Below are 26103 nucleotides of genomic sequence, written 5' to 3'. Positions count from 1 at the left end.
AGCCAAGTGGGGGCAGGGATGGAAAGCCCGCGCGCAAGCGCAGTGCGCAGTGGTGCTCAGTGGGGGAGGGGAGGCGGAATCCAGGCGCAAGCGCATTGAGGGATAGCCCTTCGCCTCCCCACACCCCGCACGGGGCGCAGGCGCAGTGTCAAGGGCGGCGACCACGGCGCCTGCGCATTGGGAGAGGAGGCGGGACCCGACACCGCGCATGCGCAGCGGCGGGTTATCAGCCGGGCGAGCGCATGCGCAGCACCGCCCTTTCCTGCCAGGCTCTCGGACGGTGAGTGGCGTCCATGTGGCGGCGGCGGGAGAGGCCGCGGTAACGGCCCCGCGGGGAGGGCGAGCGGGGTGGTTGGGCCAGAAATCAAAGGCTGGGGACTAGGGGACAGGAGGGGAGGGCAGATTATAGGTTTTACCCGAAGGTCGGAGTAGAACAAGGCCGCAGGAAGGAGAAAGGGAGAGAGAGGCCGCGGCCGCCATTGGGCTCAGGGTGTGTGAGACACCGAGAGCGGCGGGGGGGGGGGTAAATCAGAGAGGGGGGAGGAGAGGGGGGGGTAAATCAGAGAGGGGGGAGGAGAGGGGGGGGTAAATCTAACAGGGGGAGGAGAGGGGCTAAATCGGGGGGGGGAGGAGGGTAAATCTAACGGGGAGGGGGGGTAAATCTAACGGGGAAGAGAGGGGGTAAATCAGGGAGGAGGGGGGTAAATAAGAGAGGGGGAGGGGAATAAATCGGGGGGGTAAATCAAACGGGAAGGAGGGTAAATCGGGGGTAATTTGGGCTGGAGAGGGTAAATCAAACAGGAGTAAAGGGGGTAAATAGAGCAGATAAATCAAACGGGGGGGAGGGGGGCTTAGATCAAACCTGGGAGAGCTAATAATCCTGGAAAGCAAAGGGTGGGGGTAATAACCCCGGTGAGAGAGAGTGGGGGGGGGAATGTAATAACCCCAGAGAGGGGGGGTGTAATAAACCCGGTGAGAGAGAGGGATGTAATAACCCCGGTGAGAGAGAGGGGGATGTAATAACCCCGGTGAGAGAGAGGAGGGGTTGTAATAACCCTGGTGAGAGAGAGGGGGGGGTGTAATAACCCCGGGGAGAGAGAGGGGGGTGTAATAACCCCGGTGAGAGAGAGGGGGTGGTGTAATAAACCAGGTGTGAGAGAGAGGGAGGATGTAATAACCCCAGAGAGTGAGGGGGGATGTAATAAACCAGGTGATAGAGAGAAGGGGGGTGTAATAACCCCGGTGAGAGAGAGGGGGGAATGTAATAACTCCCAGAGAGAGGGGGGAGGGGGAATGTAACAACTGGGGAGGGGAGATGTAATAACCGCAGAGAGAGAGGGAAGGGGAATGTAATAACCGCAGAGAGAGGGGGAAGGGGAGATGTAATAACCGCAGAGAGAGAGGGAAGGGGAATGTAATAACCGCAGAGAGAGGGGGAAGGGGAATGTAATAACCGCAGAGAGAGGGGGAAGGGGAGATGTAATAACCGCAGAGAGAGAGGGAAGGGGAGATGTAATAACCGCAGAGAGAGAGGGAAGGGGAATGTAATAACCGCAGAGAGAGAGGGAAGGGGAATGTAATAACCGCAGAGAGAGAGGGAAGGGGAATGTAATAACCGCAGAGAGGGAAGGGGAGATGTAATAACCGCAGATGGAGAGGGAAGGGGAGATGTAATAACCGCAGAGGGAGAGGGAAGGGGAGATGTAATAACCGCAGAGGGAGAGGGAAGGGGAGATGTAATAACCGCAGAGGGAGAGGGAAGGGGAGATGTAATAACCGCAGAGGGAGAGGGAAGGGGAGATGTAATAAGCGCAGAGAGAGAGGGAAGGGGAGATGTAATAACCACAAAGGGAGAGGGAAGGGGAGATGTAATAACCGCAGAGGGAGAGGGAAGGGGAGATGTAATAACCGCAGAGGGAGAGGGAAGGGGAGATGTAATAACCGCAGAGGGAGAGAGAAGGGGAGATGTAATAACCGCAGAGAGAGAGGGGAGGTAGGATGTAATAACCCAAGGGGGGATGTAATAACCCCAGAGAGAGAGGGCAGTAATCCTGTGGAGAGGGGAGTAGTAATTCCAAAGGGAGTGGTAGGGTAGGGTGTGAGAAGGGTGCAGGATCTGAATCTGAAAGGGGAATGTTTAATTTGGTGGAGATAGTGGGCAGATTATGGCTGTTTGCTGCTGGTGTTGAGAGTTTAGCCTTGGGGAGATGGGGTGTCCCACCTGGATTGGGTAGTGAGGGGGTTACAGACTCATCCCTGAATCCCGAAGGAGAGTTTATTCTGTGGTGGGACTAGTGGAGGTTAGGAGAGGTATTTACCCGAGGTTAGAGGGAGGACAGCGGGTGGGGTTTGGTCCAGGAGGTGGGGGGGCATGGGTGAGAGACTTTATGGCGGTGGGTTTGGGGTGGCTGCTGAGCAGGGTTAGGCTGTCTGTACCGGGAGCTTAATCAGTACCTGTTTTGGTGGGGGTGGGGTGGTATCTCACAGGAGTGTGAGAATGGGCAGGAGGAATAGGGAGTCCATTTTGCCTGGGGGTGGGAGGGAGTTCATCTGTGTGGATGGGGAAAGGAAGGGAATCTTATCTCTAGCGTTGGGATAAATCAGGTGTCGGGTATCTGGGCCACCCCTTCGGGTGGTCAGTACTGAGGTATGGGGCGGTGGTGGTATATCCAGGGGTATTTAGCAGGAGTGGACGCAGTGCTGGGGAAAGCTGAGAGAGATGCTTGGGGTAGAGAGCACTTGGTGAAATCTTGGGTACCGGGCCAGTAAAGAGGCAGAAGTGGCTGGAATGGGTGCTCCCTGCTGCCTTAATGCTTGTGTGTGTATCGGGCAGACTGGCTGAAGGGAATGGTGCATCTGATCTCATTCAGCTGTAATGGAAGGAGTGCCTCTTGGCGTTCACGGTTCAGGCTGCTTTGTGTTAACAAGGCAGCAGCAATTGTGTGACTGGGATTACCTTTGACAGTGATGTTACTGAAGCCCATGTTTGCTGAGCAGCATGCTACACTTGTGTGAATTTTTTTGAGTAGTTTCTGCGCTGTGGTTGATGCTGACAGACCTGTATTTACTGACCATGCGAGGCTGTCCTTCAGGTTTGCAGCAGAGTGACGTTGCTCACTTACATTATCGGGCATTGAGCAGTGTGCAATACACAAGTCGAAGGAACATGTCCCTCCCTTATGGGCCCTGGTGAATAAATTGGGGGCTTGAGAGCCTTTAACGGTCCAGGCGTTGGAATATGTCTGTGATGCATGGGATGCAGCTCTGTGGGGTTTGAATGCATTGCATCTGAACCTTTGTCCTGTGCTCTCAAATTGCTGCTACCCTCAGTGACAGACCTGTACTCACCAGTACATCGCCATGTTCGTCTAAAATGCTCCCAGCCATGGCTCAGGCTTTAGCACTTGTGCCGCTGTTTCAACAGATCAGGGCTCATTAACACCTCCAGAGGCCTGAGTCCACAGCGCAGGCTGACACTCCCAGTGCAGTGAGAGGCGCCACTGTACAGGGCCGGTGCGGAGGGAGGGAGGGCTGCCCCTTCAAGGAGGGCCGGTCTGGAGGGAGGGAGGGCTGCCCCTTCGAGGAGGGCTGGTCTGGAGGGAGGGAGGGCTGCCCCTTCAAGGAGGGCCGGTGCGGAGGGAGGGAGGGTGAGTTGATCCGTTGGGGGGGTGGTACAGAGGCAGGGTGGGGTTCTCCGTCCGGGAGGGTGAGTGGGGTGCTCCGTCCGGGAGGGCCGGTGTGGAAGGAGGGAGGGTGGGTGCGGAGGGAGGGTGGGTGCGGAGGGAGGGAGGGTGGGTGAGTTGATCCGTTGTGGGAGGGGGGTACAGAGGCAGGGTGGGGTGCTCCGTCCGGGAGGGCCAGTGCGGAGGGAGGGTGGGTGAGTTGATCCATTGTCGGTGGGGGGGTGCAGGGTAGGGGGCATCTTTTGGATGAGTCATTAAACTTGGGGCCTGCCTGTCTGTCCCCTGCGGTCAGTGTATAAGATCCAGTGTCCACTATTGGAAGAGGAGCAGGGGGTTCTCCCTGGTGCAATATTTAACCCTCAACCAACATTACAAAAACTTTAGCTGTTCATCATCGTTTTGCTGTTTGTGGGAACTTGCTGTGTGCCAGTTGGTGGGTGTTTCCTTTATTCCAAAAGTCAGATTAGCTCTGAAAGACTTTAGGACATTGAGGTTATGGGAGGTGCAGCCGTTTTTGTGTCTCGATAAGAAGTTTGGATTCAGAACCTAGTTTGGAATTTTTGGTGTGAATTTCAAACACATTGGCACTTCCGCTGTGAAAATGTACCACTATGTTGGGACTTTAGACATGGAAAATGGACCCAGTTAAACCTCACCCTTTGGTGCATTGTTTAGTGGTGGAACTGCAGAGTTACAGGTGTTTAAATCTAAAATGGGAGGATTAGAGACACTGGAGAAAGTGCAAAACGATGAGAAGGTTGATGCAGAACTGCCAGGTTAAAGCTATCAGGGTGGAACAGGCTGGGGCTCTTTTCCCCAAGTCTCAGAGGTGACCAGGCAGAGATCTTCAAAATTATGTCAAGGTTTGATAGTGTCAATGTATAGAGGATGTTTCTGCTTGTGGGGGGGGATCAGAACTCGGGGCCATCAGTATAAGACAGTCACTAATAAACCCAACAGGGAATTCAGGAGAAACTCCTTTACCCAGAGGGGGGGGAGAATGTGGAACTCACTCCCACAGGGAGTGGTTGAGGTGAACAGTATCGATACATTTAAGGGGAAAGCTGGATAAACACATGAGGGAGAAAGGAGGAGATGAAGAGAAGATGAGGGAGGAGGCTAGTGTGGAACATGCATAAAGCGTTTTGAATGCTCTTGTAAGTTCTGTGGAATTCAATGTATCAAGCCCTATTCGCTTTTAAATGCTTTGAAGTACTTCACACAAACTGGAAGGATTCCTGTCCATTGTGAGCTTCCACAGACAGCAGTGAGATCAATTCTCTTATTGCTCCTGAGGGCTGAAGTTGGTCAGGGTGCTGGAGTCAGACTCTCTGCTTGTGAATGGGGCTCCGGGGTCATGAACCATGGCCTGAGCAGCTGCTCCAGCTGAGAGCAGTTAAACAATGCAGCTTCTCCCTTGGCCTCTGGAGTAGAGGCTAGAACCCACAACCTTTCCAAATCCAAGGCATGTGGACTATTATCAAAGTGGAAATGGGGCCCTTCAGTTCCATCTCCAATGCCTTTGACAAGGTCCCTCATGGCAGACTGGTACAGAAGGTAAAGTCGCACAGGATCAGAGGTGAGCTGGCAAGATGGATACAGAATTGCCTTGGTCATGGAAGACAGAGGGTAGCAGTGGAAGGGTGCTTTTCTGAATGGAGAGCTGTGACTAGTGGAGTTCCGCAGGGATCAGTGCTGGGACCTTTGCTGTTTGTAGTATACGCAAATGATTTGGAGGAAAATGTAACTGGGCTAATTAGTAAGTTTGCAGATGACACGAAGGTTAGAGGAGTTGCAGATAGTGAAGAGGATTGTCAAAAGATACAACGGGATATAGATCGGTTGGAGACTTGGGCAGAGAAATGGCAGATGGAGTTTAATCCGGACAAATGCGAGGTAATGCATTTTGGAAGGTCTAATACAGGTAGGAATTATACAGTAAATGGCAGAACCCTTAAGTGCATTGACGGGCAGAGGGATCTGGGTGTACAGGTCCACAGGTCACTGAAAGTGGCAACGCAGGTGGATAAGGTAGTCAGGAAGGCATATGGCATGCTTGCCTTCATTGGCAGGGGTATTGAGTATAAAAACTGGGATGTCATGCTGCAGCTGTATAGAACCTTGGTTAGGCCACACTTGGAATATTGCGTGCAGTTCTGGTCACCACATTACCAGAAGGATATGGAGGCGTTGGAGAGGGTGCAGAGGAGGTTTACCAGGATGCTGCCTGGTCTGGAGGTTATTAGCTATGAGGGGAGGTTGGAGAAACTCGGATTGTTCTCACGAGAGCGACGGAGATTGAGGGGCGACTTGATAGAAGTTTACAAAATTATGAGTGGCATGGACAGAGTAGATAGTCAGAAGCTTTTTCCCAGGGTGGAAGAGTCAATTACTAGGGGACATAGATTTAAGGTGAGAGGAGAAAACTATAGAGGAGATGTGCGGGGCAAGTTTTTTACGCAGAGGGTAGTGAGTGTCTGGAATTTGCTGCCAGAGGAGGTGGTGGAAGCAGGTACGATAGTGGTGTTTAAGAGGCAGCTTGACAAATCCATGAATAGGATGGGAATAGAGGGATACGGACCCCGGAAGTGCAAAATGTTTTAGTTGACAGGCAATGTGATCGGCGCAGGCTTGGAGGGCCGAAGGGCCTGTTCCTGTGCTGTACTTTTCTTTGTTCTTTGTATGACTGATGTTCAAAGGTCTGTGATGGCCAATTCCTGTTATTAAACCGTGCGATTCAGATTCTCAAAAATGACCCCCATGTTATCAGTCAGGCTCGCTGCTGTAATTTGCAATCCAATTATTCACTGCTGTAGTGGGAGCTAGTTTAACTTTCTGTTCTAATAGAGAGAAAGATTTTGCGTTCCTGTAATGCCTTTCACAAGCTTGGAGTCTAGTTGTAATGTAGAAAGCAAAACATCCAATTTGTGCACAGCAAGCTCCAACAAACGGCAAAAACGCAAGCAATAGGAGCAGGATGAGACCATTCGGCCCCTCGAGCCTGCTGCGTCTTGGATACCATTCATGGCTGATTTTGAGTTTCAGCTCCATTTTCCTGCCCACCCCCTTGAGTTGCCAAAAAGTCTCAGGATAAGGGGCGGATCATTTAGGTCTGAGATGAGGAGGAATTTCTTCACTGAGGGTTTTGGATCTTTGGCAGTCCCCTGGGATAGAGATTGTCCAACCCTCCTCCATTCAGCTTTCTGGTGTATCAAATAATCAAGAATAACATATAATATGTATAATAATAACAGGGTATAATAACAACAGAGAGAGAATTGGAAGTCAAGGAGCAGTCGTGATGATTGAATAGCGGAGCAGCTTGAGAAGCCATATAGTCCACAGCTCCTATTGTGTTCAGATCATCTCTTTTGCTGATGTTGGAACAGGCGGTCATTCAATCCCTGGAACCTGTTGCACTATTCAGTTAGAACCTGGCTGACCTGTATCATGACTCCATTTACCGCTTTGGGTTCCATGTCCCTTAATAGAACAAAATTTCCAATTGACCTCCAGCCTTGACAGCTTTTTGGTGGGGAGAGAGTTCCAGATTTCCACTCCGCTTTGTCTGAGGAAGAGCTTCCTGACATTCCACCCCTCCTTCCCCCAAACGCTCTGGCTCACATTTGATGGTTCTGAGCTGTCCCAGAAAAGGAAGTGGTTTCTCTGTATAACCTTAAAAGCCTCAGTTATGTTCGTTAAAAGTTCTCGGGCCGGGGCACCAGGATAAACTCCCCTACTCTTTCTTTGAATAGTGGGAATAGGATCTTTCAGTCCACCCGAGATGGCAGGCGGGGCCTGGGTTTAACATCTTGCTGAAGACAGGGCCTTTGACACCCCCTCACTGATAGCACTGGAAGTGTTGGCCTGGATTGTGTTTGGAGGGGAACTTGAATCCACAGTCTTCTGACTAGGGAGAGAGTACAACCCATTGAACCCCAAGCTGAGATACAGTTCCTGGGGATTGGTTTCAGTTGTCATTGAAAATGTGCAGCGGTTATGCATTTTGAGACTTTAGAGTTTCGCTTGTGGTACAGTATTCCGTCTTAACTACAAGAGACAGTGTGCTAGAACTGAAGATGCAAAGCAGCCTGAGCTGGCGGAGTTCAAGATCAGCAGTTTGGAAGGCTTCTCGGAGTGGACCTTGGCAATTTCCTGGCATTTCTGTAACCCAGTTAGTGGAAAGAGATCCTTGAGGGAAAGGGCGCAGTGAGGAGTTTGGTAGAGATTGTTTGAAGGAGAGTGTAATGAAGGTGATTTGGGTCTTGGGAGTTTAACGGTTAAAATCTGGCTTGTTTGAGAATAAGAGGACTTTGAGCTGCCTGGGCCTGAAGCTCTGAAATTCCCTCCCCAAACTTCTCTGCTCCCCCCCACCCCCCCAACTCTGTCTCTCTCTCTCTCCGCTCCTTTCCTTCAAACCTACCTCTTTGGCCCAACTCTTGATCACCTATCCCTTTGTCCCGGTGCCAGTTTTTGCCTGATAACATTGCTGTGGAGCAGCTTGATGTTTTACTGGGCACTATATAAACACAGCTTGCTGAGCTGAACTGAGCCGATCACAATTCTGAAAAAGAATTGATGACTCGTCACGAAAAATTGTTTATGATTGAAACAACTTAAAATAGCGGAGTTTGTAAAGTTCTTGGAAAAGTGCTTGTTAACGGGTGGGATTTTCCTCGCAGTTCTCAAGGCTTTTGGAATAAGATTCCAGGGAGCCTGTTGAAACATAGCCTGAGTTAGCTGTAAGGCTGTGGTGAGATGACTGCTCTGTTAGCTTCTACCTTGCTGGTTCCCTGCTCCAATATCTTGGTTCGCTCACATTTGGAATGGGCTTCGTTTGCCCTCGTGCCCCATTCTGACTGCTTTCCCAAATGAAGTCTCATAAAATGAGCACTTGCTCTTGGTGTTGAGGGATGGTTGGGCTGTTGGTACTTTTGGAGGTGCGGAGCTGATCGTTGGCATGTTGGGAATATAGTTTTCGTGCTGTCAAAGTGGCCAGGTTGTCCCACTGTTCTTGGTATTATTGAGCTGAGGTAATGGTGTGGCAGATAGTTCAGGGGAACATTTCAGAATACACAAAATCAATGCGTTCCAACAAGGGGAAATTCCAAGGGGAGGACCCACCTCCGTGATTAACTAAAAAAACAGCTTAAAGGTTGTATCAGGCTTTTAAAAATAAGTATATAACTGAGCGAAGATGGGTGACAGGTCAGCAGATTGGACAGAATGTAAAAGACAAAACAGAATAGATTAATAAGGAGGGAAAAATTACTGTACGAAAGGAAGCTAACTAGAAATAAGACAGATAGTAAGAGTTGCTATAGAATCTAAAAATGAACGTTGGTCCTATAGAAAATGCGACTGGGAAGTTAATGGAAAATAAGGAGATGAATTGAACAGGTATTGAGCATCGGTCTTCAGTATAGAGCATTCAAGTAACATTCCCGAAATAGCTGTGAATCAAGAATTGGAAGGGAACGAACAACTGGGAAGAATCTCAATCACCTGGGGAGTGCGACTTAGCAAATTGTAGAGATTTGGACTGTTTACAGGGAGGGGGCGGTGGTGATTTGGGATGTTTTACAGGGAGTGGGAGGTGGTGATTTGGGATGTTTTACAGGGAGGGGGAGGGGGTGGTGGTGATTTGGGATGTTTTACAGGGAGGGGGCGGTGGTGATTTGGGATGTTTTACAGGGAGGGGAAGGGGGCGGTGGTGATTTGGGATGTTTTACAGGGAGGGGAAGGGGGCGGTGGTGATTTGGGATGTTTTACAGGGAGGGGAAGGGGGCGGTGGTGATTTGGGATGTTTTACAGGGAGGGGGCGGTGGTGATTTGGGATGTTTTACAGGGAGGGGGAGGGGGCGGTGGTGATTTGGGATGTTTTACAGGGAGGGGGCGGTGGTGATTTGGGATGTTTTACAGGGAGGGGGAGGGGGCGGTGGTGATTTGGGATGTTTTACGGGGAGTGGGAGGGGGCAGTGGTGATTTGGGATGTTTTACAGGGAGGGGGAGGGGGCGGTGGTGATTTGGGATGTTTTACAGGGAGGGGGCGGTGGTGATTTGGGATGTTTTACAGGGAGGGGGCGGTGGTGATTTGGGATGTTTTACAGGGAGGGGAGGTGGTGATTTGGGATGTTTTACGGGGAGGGGGCGGTGGTGATTTGAGATGTTTTACAGGGAGGGGGAGGGGGCGGTGGTGATTTGGGATGTTTTACAGGGAGGGGGCGGTGGTGATTTGGGATGTTTTACGGGGAGGGGGCGGTGGTGATTTGAGATGTTTTACAGGGAGGGGGCGGTGGTGATTTGGGATGTTTTACAGGGAGAGGGAGGGGGCGGTGGTGATTTGGGATGTTTTACAGGGAGGGGGAGGGTGCGCTGGTGATAAGACCATAAGGCATAGGAGCAGAAATTAGGCCATTCGGCCAATCGAGTCTGCTCCGCCATTCAATCATGGCTGATAAGTTTCTCAACCCCTTTCTCCCGCCTTCTCCCCGTAACCTTTGATCCCCTTACCAATCAAGAACCTATCTATCTCGGTCTTAAATACACTCAATGACCTGGCCTCCACAGCCTTCTGTGGCAATGAATTCCATAGATTCACCACCCTCTGGCTAAAGAAGTTTCTCCTCATCTGTGTTCTAAAAGGTCTTCCCTTTACTCTGAGGCTGTGCCCTCGGGTCCGAGTCTCTCCTACCAATAGAAACATCTTCCCCACGTCCACTCTATCCAGGCCTTTCGGTATTCTGTAAGTTTCAATCAGATCCCCCCTCATCCTCCTAAACTCCATTGAGTATAGACCCAGAGTCCTCAAACGTTCCTGATATGTTAAGCCTTTCATTCCTGGGATCATTCTCGTGAACCTCCTCTGGACCCTCTCCAGGGCCAGCACATCCTTCCTGAGATACGGGGCCCAAAATTGCTCACAATATTGTAAATGTGTTCTGACCAGAGCCTTATAAAGCCTCAGCAGCACATCCCTGCTTTTATATTCTAGTCCTCTCGAAATAAATGCCAACATTGCATTTGCCTTCCTAACTACTGACTCAACCTGCAAGTTAACCTTAAGAGAATCCTGGACTAGGACTCCCAAGTCCCTTTGCACTCCAGACTTCTGAATTCTCTCCCCATTTAGAAAATAGTCCTGCCTCTATTCTTCCTACCAAAGTGCATGACCTCACACTTCCCCACGTTATATTTCATCTGCCACTTCTTTGCCCATTCTCCTAACCTGTCCAAATCCTTTTGCAGCCTCCCCGCCTCATCAATACTACCTGTCCCTTCACCTGTCTTTGTATCATCTGCAAACTTAGCCAGGATGCCCTCAGTTCCTTCATCTAGATCATTAATGTATAAAGTGAAAAGTTGTGGTCCCAACACTGACCCCTATGGAACTCCACTAGTCACTGGCCGTCATCCTGAGAAGGACCCCCTGATCCCCACTCCCTGTCTCCTGCCAGACAGCCAATCTTCTATCCATGTTAGTACCTTGCCTCTAACACCATGGGCTCTTATCTTACTGAGCAGCCTCCTGTGCGGCACCTTGTCAAAGGCCTTCTGGAAATCCAAGTAGATAACATCCATTGGCTCTCCTTTGTCTAACCTACTCATTACCTCCTCAAAGAATTCTAACAGATTTGTCAGGCATAACCTCCCCTTGATGAAACCATGCTGACTTTGCCCGATTTTACCATGCACTTCCAAGTATTCTGAAATCTTATCCTTAATAATGGACTCTAAAATCTTACCAACGACCGAGGTCAGGCTAATCGGCCTGTAATTTCCCGTCTTTTGCTTCAATCCCTTCTTAAACAGGGGGGTTACATTAGCGATTTTCCGGTCCTCTGGGACCCTCCCTGACTCCAGTGATTCCTGAAACATCGTCACTAACGCCTCCACTATCTCTTCAGCTATCTCCTTCAGAACTCTGGGGTGTAATCCATCTGGTCCAGGTGATTTATCCACCTTCAGACCTTTCAGTTTTCCTAGCACCTTCTCCTTGGTAATGGTCACCATACTCACCTCTGCCCCCCTGACTCTCTTGAATTTTGGGGATGTCACTCGTGTCTTCCACTGTGAAGACTGATGCAAAGTAACTATTCAGTTCCTCTGCCATTTCTTTGTTCCCCACTACTACTTCTCTAGTGTCATTTTCCAGCGACCCAATGTCCACTTTTGCCCCTCTCAGCCTTTATACATCTAAAAAAACTCTTGCAATCTTCTTTTATATTACTGGCTAGTTTACCCTCATATTTAATCTTCTCCCTCCTTATTTCTTTTTTAGTTGTCCTCTGTTGGTCTTTGTAGGCTTCCCAATCTCCTGGTTTCCCACTGCTCTTCACCGCATTGTATGCTTTCTCTTTAGCTTTTATGCTGTCCCTGACTTTCCTTGTCAGCCATGGTTGCCTCGTCCTCCCTTTAGTATGCTTCTTCTTCTTAGGGATGAATTTTTGCTGTGTCTCCCAAATTACTCCCAGAAACTCCTGCCATTGCTGTTCCACTGTCTTTCCTGCTAGGCTCATCTCCCAGTCAATTCTGGCCAGCTCCTCCCTCATGCCTCTGCAGTTGCCTTTATTCAACTGTAATACCGTTGCATCTGATTCCAGCTTTTTCCTCTCAAATTGCAGGGTAAATTCTATCATATTATGGTCACTTCCTCCTAAGGGTTCCTTCACCTTAAGCCCCCTTATCAAATCTGCCTCATTACACATCACTAAATCTAGAATTGCCTGTTCCCTAGTGGGCTCCACCACAAGCTGCTCCAAAAAGCCATCTCGTAGACATTCCACAAATTCCTTTTCTTGGGATCCACTACCAACCTGATTTTCCCAGTCTACCTACATATTGAAATCCCCCATGATCACTGTAACCTTGCCTTTCTGACACGCCTTTTCTATATCCTGGTGTATCTTGTGCCCCACATCCTGACTACTGTTCGGAGGCCTGTACATAACTCCCATTATGGTTTTTTTACCTTTGTGGTTCCTCAACTCTACCCACACAGATTCTACATCATCTGACCCTACATCATTTCTTGCTATCGATTTAATTTCATTTCTTACTAACAAAGCAACACCACCCCCTCTGCAAACCTGCCTATCTTTTCGATAGGATGCATATCCTTGGATATTTAGCTCCCAGTCCTGATCCCCTTGCAGCCATGTCTCCATGATGCCCACCACATCATACCTGCCAATTTCAATTTGGGCTGTTTTACAGGGCGGGGACGATGGTGATTTGGGATGTTTTACAGGGAGGGGGCGGTGGTGATTTGGGCTGTTTTACGGGGAGGGGGAGGGGGTGGTGGTGATTTGGGATGTTTTACAGGGAGGGGAGGGGGTGATTTGGGATGTTTTACGGGGAGGGGGCGGTGGTGATTTGGGCTGTTTTACGGGGAGGGGAGGGGGTGATTTGGGATGTTTTACGGGGAGGGGGCGGTGGTGATTTGGGATGTTTTACGGGGAGGGGGCGGTGGTGATTTGGGATGTTTTACAGGGAGGGGGAGGTGGTGATTTGGGGTGTTTTACGGGGAGGGGAGGTGGTGATTTGCGATGTTTTACGGGGAGGGGGTGGTGGTGATTTGGGATGTTTTACGGGGAGGGGGCGGTGGTGATTTGGGATGTTTTACAGGGAGGGGGAGGGGGAGGTGGTGATTTGGGATGTTTTACAGGGAGTGGGAGGGGGCGGTGGTGATTTGGGATGTTTTACAGGGAGTGGGAGGGGGCGGTGGTGATTTGCGATGTTTTACGGGGAGGGGAGGTGGTGATTTGGGATGTTTTACGGGGAGGGGGAGGTGGTGATTTGGGATGTTTTACGGGGAGGGGGTGGTGGTGATTTGGGATGTTTTTCGGGGAGGGGGCGGTGGTGATTTGGGATGTTTTTCGGGGAGGGGGCGGTGGTGATTTGGGCTGTTTTACGGGGAGGGGGAGGGGGTGGTGGTGATTTGGGATGTTTTACGGGGAGGGGGCGGTGGTGATTTGGGATGTTTTTCGGGGAGGGGGCGGTGGTGATTTGGGATGTTTTACAGGGAGGGGGAGGGGGCGGTGGTGATTTGGGATGTTTTTCGGGGAGGGGGCGGTGGTGATTTGGGATGTTTTACAGGGAGGGGGAGGGGGTGGTGGTGATTTGGGATGTTTTACAGGGAGGGGGAGGGGGCGGTGGTGATTTGCGATGTTTTACGGGGAGGGGGAGGGGGAGGTGGTGATTTGGGATGTTTTACGGGGAGGGGGAGGGGGCGGTGGTGATTTGGGATGTTTTACAGGGAGGGGGCGGTGGTGATTTGGGCTGTTTTACGGGGAGGGGGAGGGGGCGGTGGTGATTTGGGATGTTTTACGGGGAGGGGGTGGTGGTGATTTGGGATGTTTTACGGGGAGGGGGTGGTGGTGATTTGGGATGTTTTCGGGGAGGGGGCGGTGGTGATTTGGGATGTTTTACAGGGAGGGGGAGGTGGTGATTTGGGATGTTTTACGGAGAGGGGAGGTGGTGATTTGGGATGTTTTACAGGGAGGGGGAGGGGGCGGTGGTGATTTGGGATGTTTTACAGGGAGGGGGCGGTGGTGATTTGGGATGTTTTACAGGGAGGGGGCGGTGGTGATTTGGGATGTTTTACAGGGAGGGGGAGGGGGAGGTGGTGATTTGGGATGTTTTACAGGGAGGGGGCGGTGGTGATTTGGGATGTTTTACAGGGAGGGGGAGGGGAGGTGGTGATTTGGGATGTTTTACAGGGAGGGGGCGGTGGTGATTTGGGATGTTTTACGGGGAGGGGGAGGGGAGGTGGTGATTTGGGATGTTTTACGGGGAGGGGGAGGTGGTGATTTGGGATGTTTTACAGGGAGGGGGAGGGGAGGTGGTGATTTGGGATGTTTTACGGGGAGGGGGAGGTGGTGATTTGGGATGTTTTACGGGGAGGGGAGGTGGTGATTTGGGATGTTTTACGGGGAGGGGAGGTGGTGATTTGGGATGTTTTACGGGGAGGGGGAGGTGGTGATTTGGGATGTTTTACAGGGAGGGGGAGGGGAGGTGGTGATTTGGGATGTTTTACGGGGAGGGGGAGGTGGTGATTTGGGATGTTTTACGGGGAGGGGAGGTGGTGATTTGGGATGTTTTACGGGGAGGGGGAGGTGGTGATTTGGGATGTTTTACGGGGAGGGGGAGGTGGTGATTTGGGATGTTTTACGGGGAGGGGGAGGGGGCGGTGGTGATTTGGGATGTTTTACAGGGAGGGGGAGGTGGTGATTTGGGATGTTTTACGGGGAGGGGAGGTGGTGATTTGGGATGTTTTACAGGGAGGGGGAGGGGGCGGTGGTGATTTGGGATGTTTTACAGGGAGGGGGTGGTGGTGATTTGGGATGTTTTACAGGGAGGGGGAGGTGGTGATTTGGGATGTTTTACGGGGAGGGGAGGTGGTGATTTGGGATGTTTTACAGGGAGGGGGAGGTGGTGATTTGGGATGTTTTACAGGGAGGGGGTGGTGGTGATTTGGGATGTTTTACAGGGAGGGGGAGGGGGCGGTGGTGATTTGCGATGTTTTACGGGGAGGGGGAGGGGGAGGTGGTGATTTGCGATGTTTTACGGGGAGGGGAGGTGGTGATTTGGGATGTTTTACAGGGAGGGGGCGGTGGTGATTTGGGATGTTTTACAGGGAGGGGGAGGGGGAGGTGGTGATTTGCGATGTTTTACGGGGAGGGGAGGTGGTGATTTGGGATGTTTTACAGGGAGGGGGCGGTGGTGAGTTGGGATGTTTTACAGGGAGGGGGAGGTGGTGAGTTGGGATGTTTTACAGGGAGGGGGAGGTGGTGATTTGGGATGTTTTACGGGGAGGGGGCGGTGGTGATTTGGGATGTTTTACGGGGAGGGGGAGGGGGCGGTGGTGATTTGGGATGTTTTACGGGGAGGGGGAGGGGGCGGTGGTGATTTGGGATGTTTTACGGGGAGGGGGAGGGGGCGGTGGTGATTTGGGATGTTTTACGGGGAGGGGGAGGGGGAGGTGGTGATTTGCGATGTTTTACGGGGAGGGGGAGGGGGAGGTGGTGATTTGCGATGTTTTACGGGGAGGGGGAGGGGGCGGTGGTGATTTGGGATGTTTTACGGGGAGGGGGAGGGGGCGGTGGTGATTTGCGATGTTTTACGGGGAGGGGGAGGGGGAGGTGGTGATTTGCGATGTTTTACGGGGAGGGGGAGGTGGTGATTTGGGATGTTTTACGGGGAGGGGGAGGGGGCGGTGGTGATTTGGGATGTTTTACGGGGAGGGGGAGGGGAGGTGGTGATTTGCGATGTTTTACGGAGAGGGGAGGTGGTGATTTGGGATGTTTTACAGGGAGGGGGAGGTGGTGATTTTGGATGTTTTACAGGGAGGGGGAGGTGGTGATTTGGGATGTTTTACAGGGAGGGGGAGGGGAGGTGGTGATTTGGGATGTTTTACGGGGAGGGGGTGGTGGTGATTTGGGATGTTTTACGGGGAGGGGGTGGTGGTGATTTGGGATGTTTTACAGGGAGGGGAGGTGGTGATTTGGGATGTTTTACAGGGAGGGGGAGGGGAGGTGGTGATTTGGGATGTTTTACGGGGAGGGGGTGGTGGTGATTTGGGATGTTTTACGGGGAGGGGGTGGTGGTGATTTGGGATGTTTTACAGGGAGGGGAGGTGGTGATTTGGGATGTTTTACAGGGAGGGGGAGGGGAGGTGGTGATTTGGGATGTTTTACGGGGAGGGGGTGGTGGTGATTTGGGATGTTTTACAGGGAGGGGAGGTGGTGATTTGGGATGTTTTACAGGGAGGGGGAGGGGAGGTGGTGATTTGGGATGTTTTACGGGGAGGGGGTGGTGGTGATTTGGGATGTTTTACAGGGAGGGGGAGGTGGTGATTTTGGATCTTTTACAGGGAGGGGGAGGTGGTGATTTGGGATGTTTTACGGGGAGGGGAGGTGGTGATTTGCGATGTTTTACGGGGAGGGGAGGTGGTGATTTGGGATGTTTTACAGGGAGGGGGCGGTGGTGATTTGGGATGTTTTACGGGGAGGGGGTGGTGGTGATTTGCGATGTTTTACGGGGAGGGGGCGGTGGTGATTTGCGATGTTTTACGGGGAGGGGAGGTGGTGATTTGGGATGTTTTACAGGGAGGGCGAGGTGGTGATTTTGGATGTTTTACAGGGAGGGGGAGGTGGTGATTTGGGATGTTTTACAGGGAGGGGAGGTGGTGATTTGGGATGTTTTACAGGGAGGGGGAGGTGGTGATTTGGGATGTTTTACAGGGAGGGGGAGGTGGTGATTTGGGATGTTTTACAGGGAGGGGAGGTGGTGATTTGGGATGTTTTACAGGGAGGGGAGGTGGTGATTTGGGATGTTTTACAGGGAGGGGAGGTGGTGATTTGGGATGTTTTACGGGGAGGGGAGGTGGTGATTTGGGATGTTTTACAGGGAGGGGAGGTGGTGATTTGGGATGTTTTACGGGGAGGGGGCGGTGGTGATTTGGTCTGTTTCACACTGGGAGGTGAGGTGTGTTTTTGGTTGATGTGTGGATCTCACTCTCTGTCTTTGCCTCCTGTGTTGCAGTACCACACAACCCACGTTAAAAGATGGCAGATCCTGCCGATGTGGATTTTGAGACTGGCCACTCTGGGGCTTCAACCACCTACCCCATGCAATGCTCTGCACTGCGTAAAAACGGCTTTGTGGTGCTGAAAGGGCGCCCGTGCAAGATTGTGGACATGTCAACTTCCAAGACTGGCAAGCATGGTCACGCCAAGGTAAGGGCAGGAAGGCAGTGCTGATCCTGCTCTCCCTCCCAGTTTCTCTCGCCATTCGCTGGCCTCCTGTGAATTTGAGCTCGTTCCTAAACTGTCCTTGCTCTCAGCAAGTGATAGCCCATCTACCTTAACTTCTGCTGCAGGAATGGTTACATTTTCAAATACTCTACATCGCTGCATGGAATCAACCCACTCCTGATTCATGTAACTTCCCGCATTCCTCTGGGACTTTTGCACTTCTCTAATTCTGGTCTGGCATGAACATCCACCAGTTTCCATCGTTTCACCATTAGCGGTCATGTCTTCTGCTGCCTGGGCCCTGAGCTCTGGAATTCCCTCCCTGCTTATCCATGTGTATGTCTGTCTCTCTCTCTCACTCTCCGCCCTCCTCCTCACCCCCCCATCTCTCTCTCTCTCTCTCCGCCTCCATCCCCTCCCCCCTTTAATCGTTACAATTCACCACTTGACCGAGTTGCTAGTCATCTCCTATTTTACCCTTATGTGGCTCCGTGTCAGATATTTGGAAGGTTTCCCTGAAGTGCCTCATGCTATCACTGTTGCAGGCAGTGCTTTCCCTTTCAGAGAGCCTCTTGAAGTCACTCCATCCCACCATTCAAACTTGGCTGAATGTGGTTCGAATCTTTAATGCACAATCCCCTTTAAGTTTCTTTGTAGACGTGCCCTCACTGCATTTAACATGGGAGGAGGCCTTTGCTGTACTTCCCAGGCTGCCCGTTTGGCTGTGCAGGGTTTAGTAAGCAGATTGCACCCTGTTTGGCTGTGCAGGGTTTAGTAAGCAGATTGCACCCTGTTTGGCTGTGCAGGGTTTAGTAAGCAGATTGCACCCTGTTTGGCTGTGCAGGGTTTAGTAAGCAGATTGCACCCTGTTTGGCTGTGCGGGGTTTAGTAAGCAGATTGCACCCTGTTTGGCTGTGCAGGGTTTAGTAACAGATTGCACCCTGTTTGGCTGTGCGGGGTTTAGTAAGCAGATTGCACCCTGTTTGGCTGTGCGGGGTTTAGTAAGCAGATTGCACCCTGTTTGGCTGTGCGGGGTTTAGTAAGCAGATTGCACCCTGTTTGGCTGTGCAGGGTTTAGTAAGCAGATTGCACCCTGTTTGGCTGTGCAGGGTTTAGTAACAGATTGCACCCTGTTTGGCTGTGCGGGGTTTAGTAAGCAGATTGCACCCTGTTTGGCTGTGCGGGGTTTAGTAAGCAGATTGCACCCTGTTTGGCTGTGCGGGGTTTAGTAAGCAGATTGCACCCTGTTTGGCTGTGCAGGGTTTAGTAAGCAAATTGCACCCTGTTTGGCTGTGCGGGGGTTAGTGAGCAGATTGCACCCTGTTTGGCTGTGCGGGGTTTAGTAAGCAGATTGCACCCTGTTTGGCTGTGCAGGGTTTAGTAAGCAGATTGCACCCTGTTTGGCTGTGCAGGGTTTAGTAAGCAGATTGCACCCTGTTTGGCTGTGCAGGATTTAGCAGATTGCACCCTGTTTGGCTGTGCAGGGTTTAGTGAGCAGATTGCACCCTGTTTGGCTGTGCAGGGTTTAGCAGATTGCACCCTGTTTGGCTGTGCGGGGTTTAGTGAGCAGATTGCACCCTGTTTGGCTGTGCAGGGTTTAGTAACAGATTGCACCCTGTTTGGCTGTGCAGGGTTTAGTAACAGATTGCACTCTGTTTGGCTGTGCAGGGTTTAGCAGATTGCACCCTGTTTGGCTGTGCAGGGTTTAGCAGATTGCACCCTGTTTGGCTGTGCAGGGTTTAGCAGATTGCACCCTGTTTGGCTGTGCAGGGTTTAGCAGATTGCACCCTGTTTGGCTGTGCAGGGTTTAGCAGATTGCACCCTGTTTGGCTGTGCAGGGTTTAGCAGATTGCACCCTGTTTGGCTGTGCAGGGTTTAGCAGATTGCACCCTGTTTGGCTGTGCAGGGTTTAGCAGATTGCACCCTGTTTGGCTGTGCGGGGTTTAGCAGATTGCACCCTGTTTGGCTGTGCGGGGTTTAGCAGATTGCACCCTGTTTGGCTGTGCGGGGTTTAGCAGATTGCACCCTGTTTGGCTGTGCGGGGTTTAGCAGATTGCACCCTGTTTGGCTGTGCAGGGTTTAGCAGATTGCACCCTGTTTGGCTGTGCAGGGTTTAGCAGATTGCACCCTGTTTGGCTGTGCGGGGTTTAGTAACAGATTGCACCCTGTTGCTCAGTTTTTGGCGCCCCCCCTCCCCCTTCAATTCTCTGTTAAACGCTCAATGCCTCCTCCTGATGCACCCCAGGTGGTGAGCAACAGCCTAATGTTGAGGAACAGCTCTGGCTCCTCCCGGCAGCTGCAACCCATAGAGTTTGTAGTGCACTGCACCGGCTGCCTTCAGGCCAGTCACATGGTGCAGAACTCCCAGTGTCTCCTATATCAGCACCATTCTCTGACCTGTCGGTTACAATCCTCTCCTCTAGTTTAAAATGTCATTCTCCTTGGTGAAGTACTTGCCATATTCCTCCTGGTCCTGGTTCCACTCACGGCCCTGTTCAGCGTTAACTGATCTCGGTCGTGGGCTGATGATGCTCCACACGTGTAAGGGAAGTGACGACATCATCATTGCCCCCCTCCCTGTAAAACATCCCAAATCACCACCACCATCCTGATTGTTATTGGCTGATCCCTGTTGGAAAGGGTTTGGGTGGATACCAGTGCTCCTCAGGAGCCAGGCTCGGTCTTTTTCTTTCTCTCTCTAACTCCCTCTGTTCTTTTTCTTCCCCCTCTCTATCTCTGCCTTGGTCCCTGCCCCTCATCTCCCTTTCTCTTTCTGCCTGAGCTGAGGCTGCTTCCAGCTGCTGTTGGAGGGCAGTTGTGGGCCTGAGACTTGACCCCTTCGCTCCAACTCTGAATTGAAGTAAAATGCTAAGGAAAGATGTTGACATTGTACATTTAATTTTCCAATGCTGCACAACACTTCGTAGCTTCTCTGTTCTAAATTTCTATACTTCTGTATTCATAATGGAAAGTGCTGTGTGTAAAAGTTAACCTGCCTAACTGCACTTCTGCCAGATTTCTTACCATACCTGCTGTGTTGCTACTAGGTTCACTTGGTGGGCATTGACCTATTCACCGGCAAAAAGTATGAGGACATCTGCCCTTCCACCCACAACATGGATGTGCCCAACATCAGAAGATCTGACTACCAGGTACTTGCCTGCGAGATCGGGGGTGGGCGAGGTCTGGGAGGTGTGTGTTGTACTTTGTAGGTGGGAAATGAGACTGATGTGCTGTGCTAACTTGCTTTTTGTCTGTGCCGCTCTCTTCCAGCTGATTGGCATTCTGGATGGCTACCTGTCTCTCCTGGGTGATAGTGGGGAGGTGCGTGATGACCTGAAGCTGCCTGATTCGGAGCTGGGGAAGGACATAGAGCAGCGTTACAATGCTGGCGAGGAGACAGTGGTCAGTATTCCTTCTCAACCTCTAGTCCTGCCTTCCCTCCCCTCCTGTCTGGATTCCTGCCCAGTGCCAGTTGCTTGTCCATTTGGAAGGGCAGAGTGGCTTGCATCTGTTCATTCTCAGCACTGGGCAGGTAGAGAGGTGATTTTTAATTAAAACAATAACTAATGTGTAATGGTGAAGTGGAGGGCTTTGATTTGCAGCCTCTGCTGCTTTAATGGACAGCCCTGGAGTACAACTCACGTTATTCCTGGTGCACCCAGGTTAGGGAAAAGCCAATGAACTGCTCTTTGTGGGGTTGCGGTCTGGAATATGTTTCCTGGAACAGTGATGGACGCTGATATCGTTGCAATGGATAAAATTTGTTGGGGGAGAAATTGCAAAAATTGCACCTTCCCTCTGTGAATAGAGCAGGAAGGGAATGGGATGATTTCAGCAGCACAGACGCAATGAGCTGGATGGCTCCCTCCTGTGTTGTATGATGAATAAATACAGAGATGGGCTTGGCAATTGGTACCTTCCACAGTTGAACAATTTGCAGCACTCATTGCAAATGTTGGAGGGCTGTCCTCAAACAGATCCCTCAGAAAGGACTGAGTAACCTGTCTCTGCAAGTAAATATCTACAAAACCCTCGTTCCTATTGTTGCAACCATTGGTCACTTTTCCAGACGTGCCCCAGTCAATCAGTGCTCTAGCCTGAGTCAAGTTGTGGGCTCAAGTCTCACTCCAGAGGTTCGAGCATACAAATTCAGGCTGATATCCCAGGGCCTGCAGCTGGGAGGCTCACGGTCAGGGGGCCGGGCCCCAGGGGGTCCGTGCCATCCACTCCTGAATGGTGGTGGACAATTAAACAACTCACTGCAGGAGGGTGCTCCACAAATATCCCCACCCTCAATGATGGGGGAGCCCAGAACATCAGTGTAAAAGATAAGGCTGAAGCATTTGCTACAAACTTCAGCCAGAAGCCCCGAGTGGATGATCCATCTCGGCCTCCACCGGGTGTCCCCAGCATCACAGATGCCAATCTTCAGCTAATTCCATTTACTCCACGTGATATCAAGAAATGGCTGAAGGCACTGGATACTGTAAAGGCTATGGGCCCTGACGATATTCCAGCAATAGTACTGAAGACTTGTGCTCCAGAACTTGCCGCGCCGCTAGCCAAGCTGTTCCAGTACAGCTACAACACTGGCATCTACCCGGCTATGTGGAAAATTGCCCAGGTATGTCCTGTACACAAAAAGCAGGACAAATCTAACCCGGCCAATTACCGCCCCATCAGTCTACTCTTGATCATCAGTAAAGTAATGGAAGGGGTCATCAACAGTGCCATCAAGTGGCACTTGCATAGCAATAATCTGCTCACTGACACTCGGTTTGGGTTCCGCCAGGGTCACCCAGCTCCTGACCTCATTACAGCCTTGGTTCAAACATGGACAAAAGAGCTGAACTCCCGAGGTGAGGTGAGAGTGACTGCCCTTGACATCAAGGCAGCAATGACCATCTCCAACAAGAGAGAATCCAACCATCGCCCCTTGACAATCAATGGCATTACTGTCACTGAATCCCCCACTATCAACATCCTGAGGGTTACCATTGACCAGAAACTGAACTAGGACCAGCCATATAAATACTGTGGCCACAAGAGCAGGTCAGAGGCTGGGAATCCTGCGACGAGTAACTCACCTCCTGAGTCCCCAAAGTCTGTCCACTATCTACAAGACACAAGTCAGGAGTGTGATGGAACACTCCCCACTTGCCTGGATGAGTGCAGCTCCAACAACACTCAAGAAGCTCAACACCATCCAGGACAAAGCAGCCCACTTGACTGGCACCACATCCACAAACACTCAGTCCCTCCACCACCGACGCACAGTAGCAGCGTGTGTACCATCTACAAGATGCACTGCAGGAATTCACCAAGGATCCTTAGACAGCAACTTCCAAACCCACGACCACTACCATCTAGAAGGACAAGGGCAGCAGACACATGGGAACATCACCACCCGGAAGTTCCCCTCCAAGCCACTCACCATCCTGACTTAGAAATATATCACCGTTCCTTCACTGTCGCTGGGTCAAAATCCTGGAACTCCCTCCCTAACAGCACTGTGGGTGTACCTACACCACACTGACTGCAGCGGTTCAAGAAGGCAGCTCACCGCCACCTTCTCAAGGGTAATTGGGGATGGGCAATAAATGCTGGCCCAGCTAGTGATGCCCATGTCCCAAAAACGAATTGTAAAAAACTAGCAGCAGTTCGAGGAGAGCCATGTTAAATGTTGAACTCTGGTTTATGTGAATGCATCAGCTTGCTGCTTTTAACTGATGTGGAATATGAATAATTAAGAGAGCTACAGCATTTTACATTATTGAACGGGCTGTTGTCTATCCTTGTGCTTAACCTCCATTCAACACTTTTTTCCCCCAGATCACTGTACTCAGCGCTATGAATGAAGAATCTGCTATTGCTGCCAAGGTGATGAGCAAGTAACTGCGACATAGGTCAGTACTGACAGGGTATCTCACTAAGCATCACCGCTAACCCAGTGGACGGCAACCCCTGCCTCTTAACCCTGCTAGGTGCTCCTAACTCTTCCAGGTGCAGCCACCTTGTGTCCATTCCTGCCTCCCCACGATTTGTGTGGTTTCAGGCTAGTTGCCTGTGGAGGGCATCACGTTTGACCTGACGTGCTGAATTTTAAATTGGGAGATACTTGGAGGCAGGCATCACTCCAAGTCCTTGTTTTATTTTTAAACCTGTCTACCCCCTCAGGAGGATGTTAAGGATTCAGTAGCTGCTATCTTGGAGCAGAGACAGGGAGGACAGAGTTTACACTGGTGTCCTGGGGCAAACACTTATCCCTCAACCAGCACTTTTTTGGCAGGGGGGCGGAAATGATCTGAGTCATTTTGCATTGCTGTGTGCTAATTGACCTGTGACCATTTCAAAAGCACTTCATTGGCTGTGAAAGATGCTATAGAAATGCAAACCCTTTTCCTGTAGAATCACTTAAAAACCCCTCCCAAAACATTAAACCAAGGCCGTTCAGATTTCTTGCTGTCGGATAGTTTTTTGATCCTGTTTTCTGTGTTTGATACTGATTGCGATCTGTCTTGTGTTTTGATACTGATTGCGATCTGTCTTGTGTTTTGATACTGATTGCGATCTGTCTTGTGTTTTGATACTGATTGCGATCTGTCTTGTGTTTTGATACTGATTGCGATCTGTCTTGTGTTTTGATACTGATTGCGATCTGTCTTGTGTTTGATACTGATTGCGATCTGTCTTGTGTTTGATACTGATTGCGATCTGTCTTGTGTTTGATACTGATTGCGATCTGTCTTGTGTTTGATACTGATTGCAATCTGTCTTGTGTTTGATACTGATTGCGATCTGTCTTGTGTGTTTGATACTGATTGCGATCCGTCTTGTGTTTGATACTGATTGCGATCTGTCTTGTGTTTGATACTGATTGCGATCCGTCTTGTGTGTTTGATACTGATTGCGATCTGTCTTGTGTTTGATACTGATTGCGATCGGTCTTGTGTTTGATACTGATTGCGATCGGTCTTGTGTTTGATATTGATTGCGATCGGTCTTGTGTTTTGATACTGTTTGCGATCCGTCTTGTGTTTTGATACTGATTGCGATCTGTCTTGTGTTTTTCAGGATACAGCTTCTGGTTTAAAAAAAGCCCAGGCCTGTGAGCTAAAAGTGCGCTTTGGGATTGAGAGACATTTTATTTCAATGAAAAAAAACGACAGAAGTATAATTTAATCAAAAACCAAAAAAAAACAAAAAAAATTTGCGAGCGAACACTAACTTTATTTCAGAAACCCTGGCAAAATAAAAACCCACCACACGACTACAAACCGACGGCTTTTACTCTGGACCCCAGGCCTTCCCCAGTGCTCCTGAGAGACTCGACGAGATCAATCGGCGTTCCAGCTCCAAGAAGGGCAACACATTAAAGCGATGAACTCCTTCCTCTTTCGCCCCTGCCCCACCCCCCAACCCCCCCCAATCAAGGTCACGAACCATTCCCCAGTCACTGTTCCTGAAGACATTGTCGGGGTGAAAGTTGGCTTTGCTTTTTGTTCCATTTTTGCTTCCTGTTCTCAGCTCTTCAGCTCTGCCTTCATTCTGTATGGTTGTGTATGTGGCCACGGGAGTTAGTTACCCTCTTTGTTGGTTGTACGAGGGAATGATCTCAGCTGTCTCACTTGGTTTGCTCGCCTGTCTCTTGCAGGGGGGGTGGGGGGGATGTGGGTCATTTAACGGAAGCTGTGCTGCAGCTGCATGCCCTCTGTGCTTCTTTGGTTTGAATGGTAATTGGGCAGCAGTGCGGCTGAAATAAAGTCTGTGTTGCTCCTGTGCTGTGGAATTCTGTCTGCCTTTACCTGTTTAAGCCATCAGCCAGTGTGTAGGGGGAGGGTGGTGGTGGGTGATGTGGGGGGATTGGGGAGCTCCGAGGCTTCAGGCTGGATTTCCTTCATTGAGGTGGGGAGAGTCTGAATTTGAAGAGCAGGAAAGATTGTCTTCTTACAGGGCAATGCCACTTTTATAAGCACTGGTGAAGTGTGTGTCTCTCTCTCTTTCTTTTCTCTCTGGCTGTTCAGCACTGACTTATTGTACCACTTTTGAAGGGTAACTTTTAATCTCTCCTCCCTGTCCCATGCTGAACGGAGATTGAGTTTTGCTGGCAGAGAAGAGGTGGACCTGGCTCTGAGCAACCCCACCCCCCCCCCCCCTCCCAACCTCATCACACACACTTTAACCCGGGACAAGATTGACCGGCGTGAATTTTGAGTGGATGCTTGGAGACTTGTTGCTGGGGCCCCTGTTCCCCCAGCCCTCCAATCCTTTGGAAGAAGGGAGAAGTTTGGCCTTTTTTCCTCACCCCACATCCCCCCCCACCTCCTGCATCTGCCCACACACCCCACCACCCCCCCAACCCCATCTCCCACCTTGTAAACCTTCAGAGCACAGTTGGTGGGGATGGGGGCAGGGGGGAACACTGTCCTATCTAAAGGGGAACTGAGCCACCGGACATGGCGCTGTGAACCTTGTCTTAATTGTATTGCTTTGTCCCAAAAAAAACCCACAGGCTTTGCTTTGCTCTTGATACAAATCCCCATTTTAAATTTGAAATGAACCTTGCAAGCCATTAGGTAACTCAGTATGTGTGTGTACACCCACACAGCTTGAATCCACTGCGTTTTAAAAATAAACACAAGTTCTGTTATGCCTTGGAA

The 26103-nt window shown here is 50.8% G+C and overlaps 1 protein-coding gene across 3 annotated transcripts; it reads left to right on the top strand.

Moving 5' to 3' along the window:
• Positions 1-169: 169 nt before the first annotated feature.
• LOC144671787 (eukaryotic translation initiation factor 5A-1-like) lies at positions 170-26103 on the top strand. Of its 3 annotated transcripts, none has more exons than XM_078533825.1 (6): positions 170-280; positions 17229-17422; positions 20488-20592; positions 20714-20845; positions 23276-23349; positions 24518-26103. In XM_078533825.1, exons 2-5 carry the CDS (start codon positions 17252-17254, stop codon positions 23336-23338), a joined length of 471 nt encoding a protein of 156 aa, XP_078389951.1. In that variant the 5' UTR covers positions 170-280; positions 17229-17251; the 3' UTR covers positions 23339-23349; positions 24518-26103. The 3 variants fall into 3 exon arrangements, with proteins under 3 accessions (XP_078389951.1, XP_078389953.1, XP_078389952.1); XM_078533827.1 differs by having other exon boundaries at positions 23276-23364; XM_078533826.1 differs by having other exon boundaries at positions 279-319.

The sequence above is a fragment of the Cetorhinus maximus genome, chromosome 34 (genome assembly GCF_964194155.1).
Source record: "Cetorhinus maximus chromosome 34, sCetMax3.hap1.1, whole genome shotgun sequence".
NCBI lineage: Eukaryota > Metazoa > Chordata > Chondrichthyes > Lamniformes > Cetorhinidae > Cetorhinus > Cetorhinus maximus.
The sequence above is the reverse complement of the archived record's forward strand: the minus strand, read 5'-3'. Positions and strand labels throughout refer to the sequence as shown.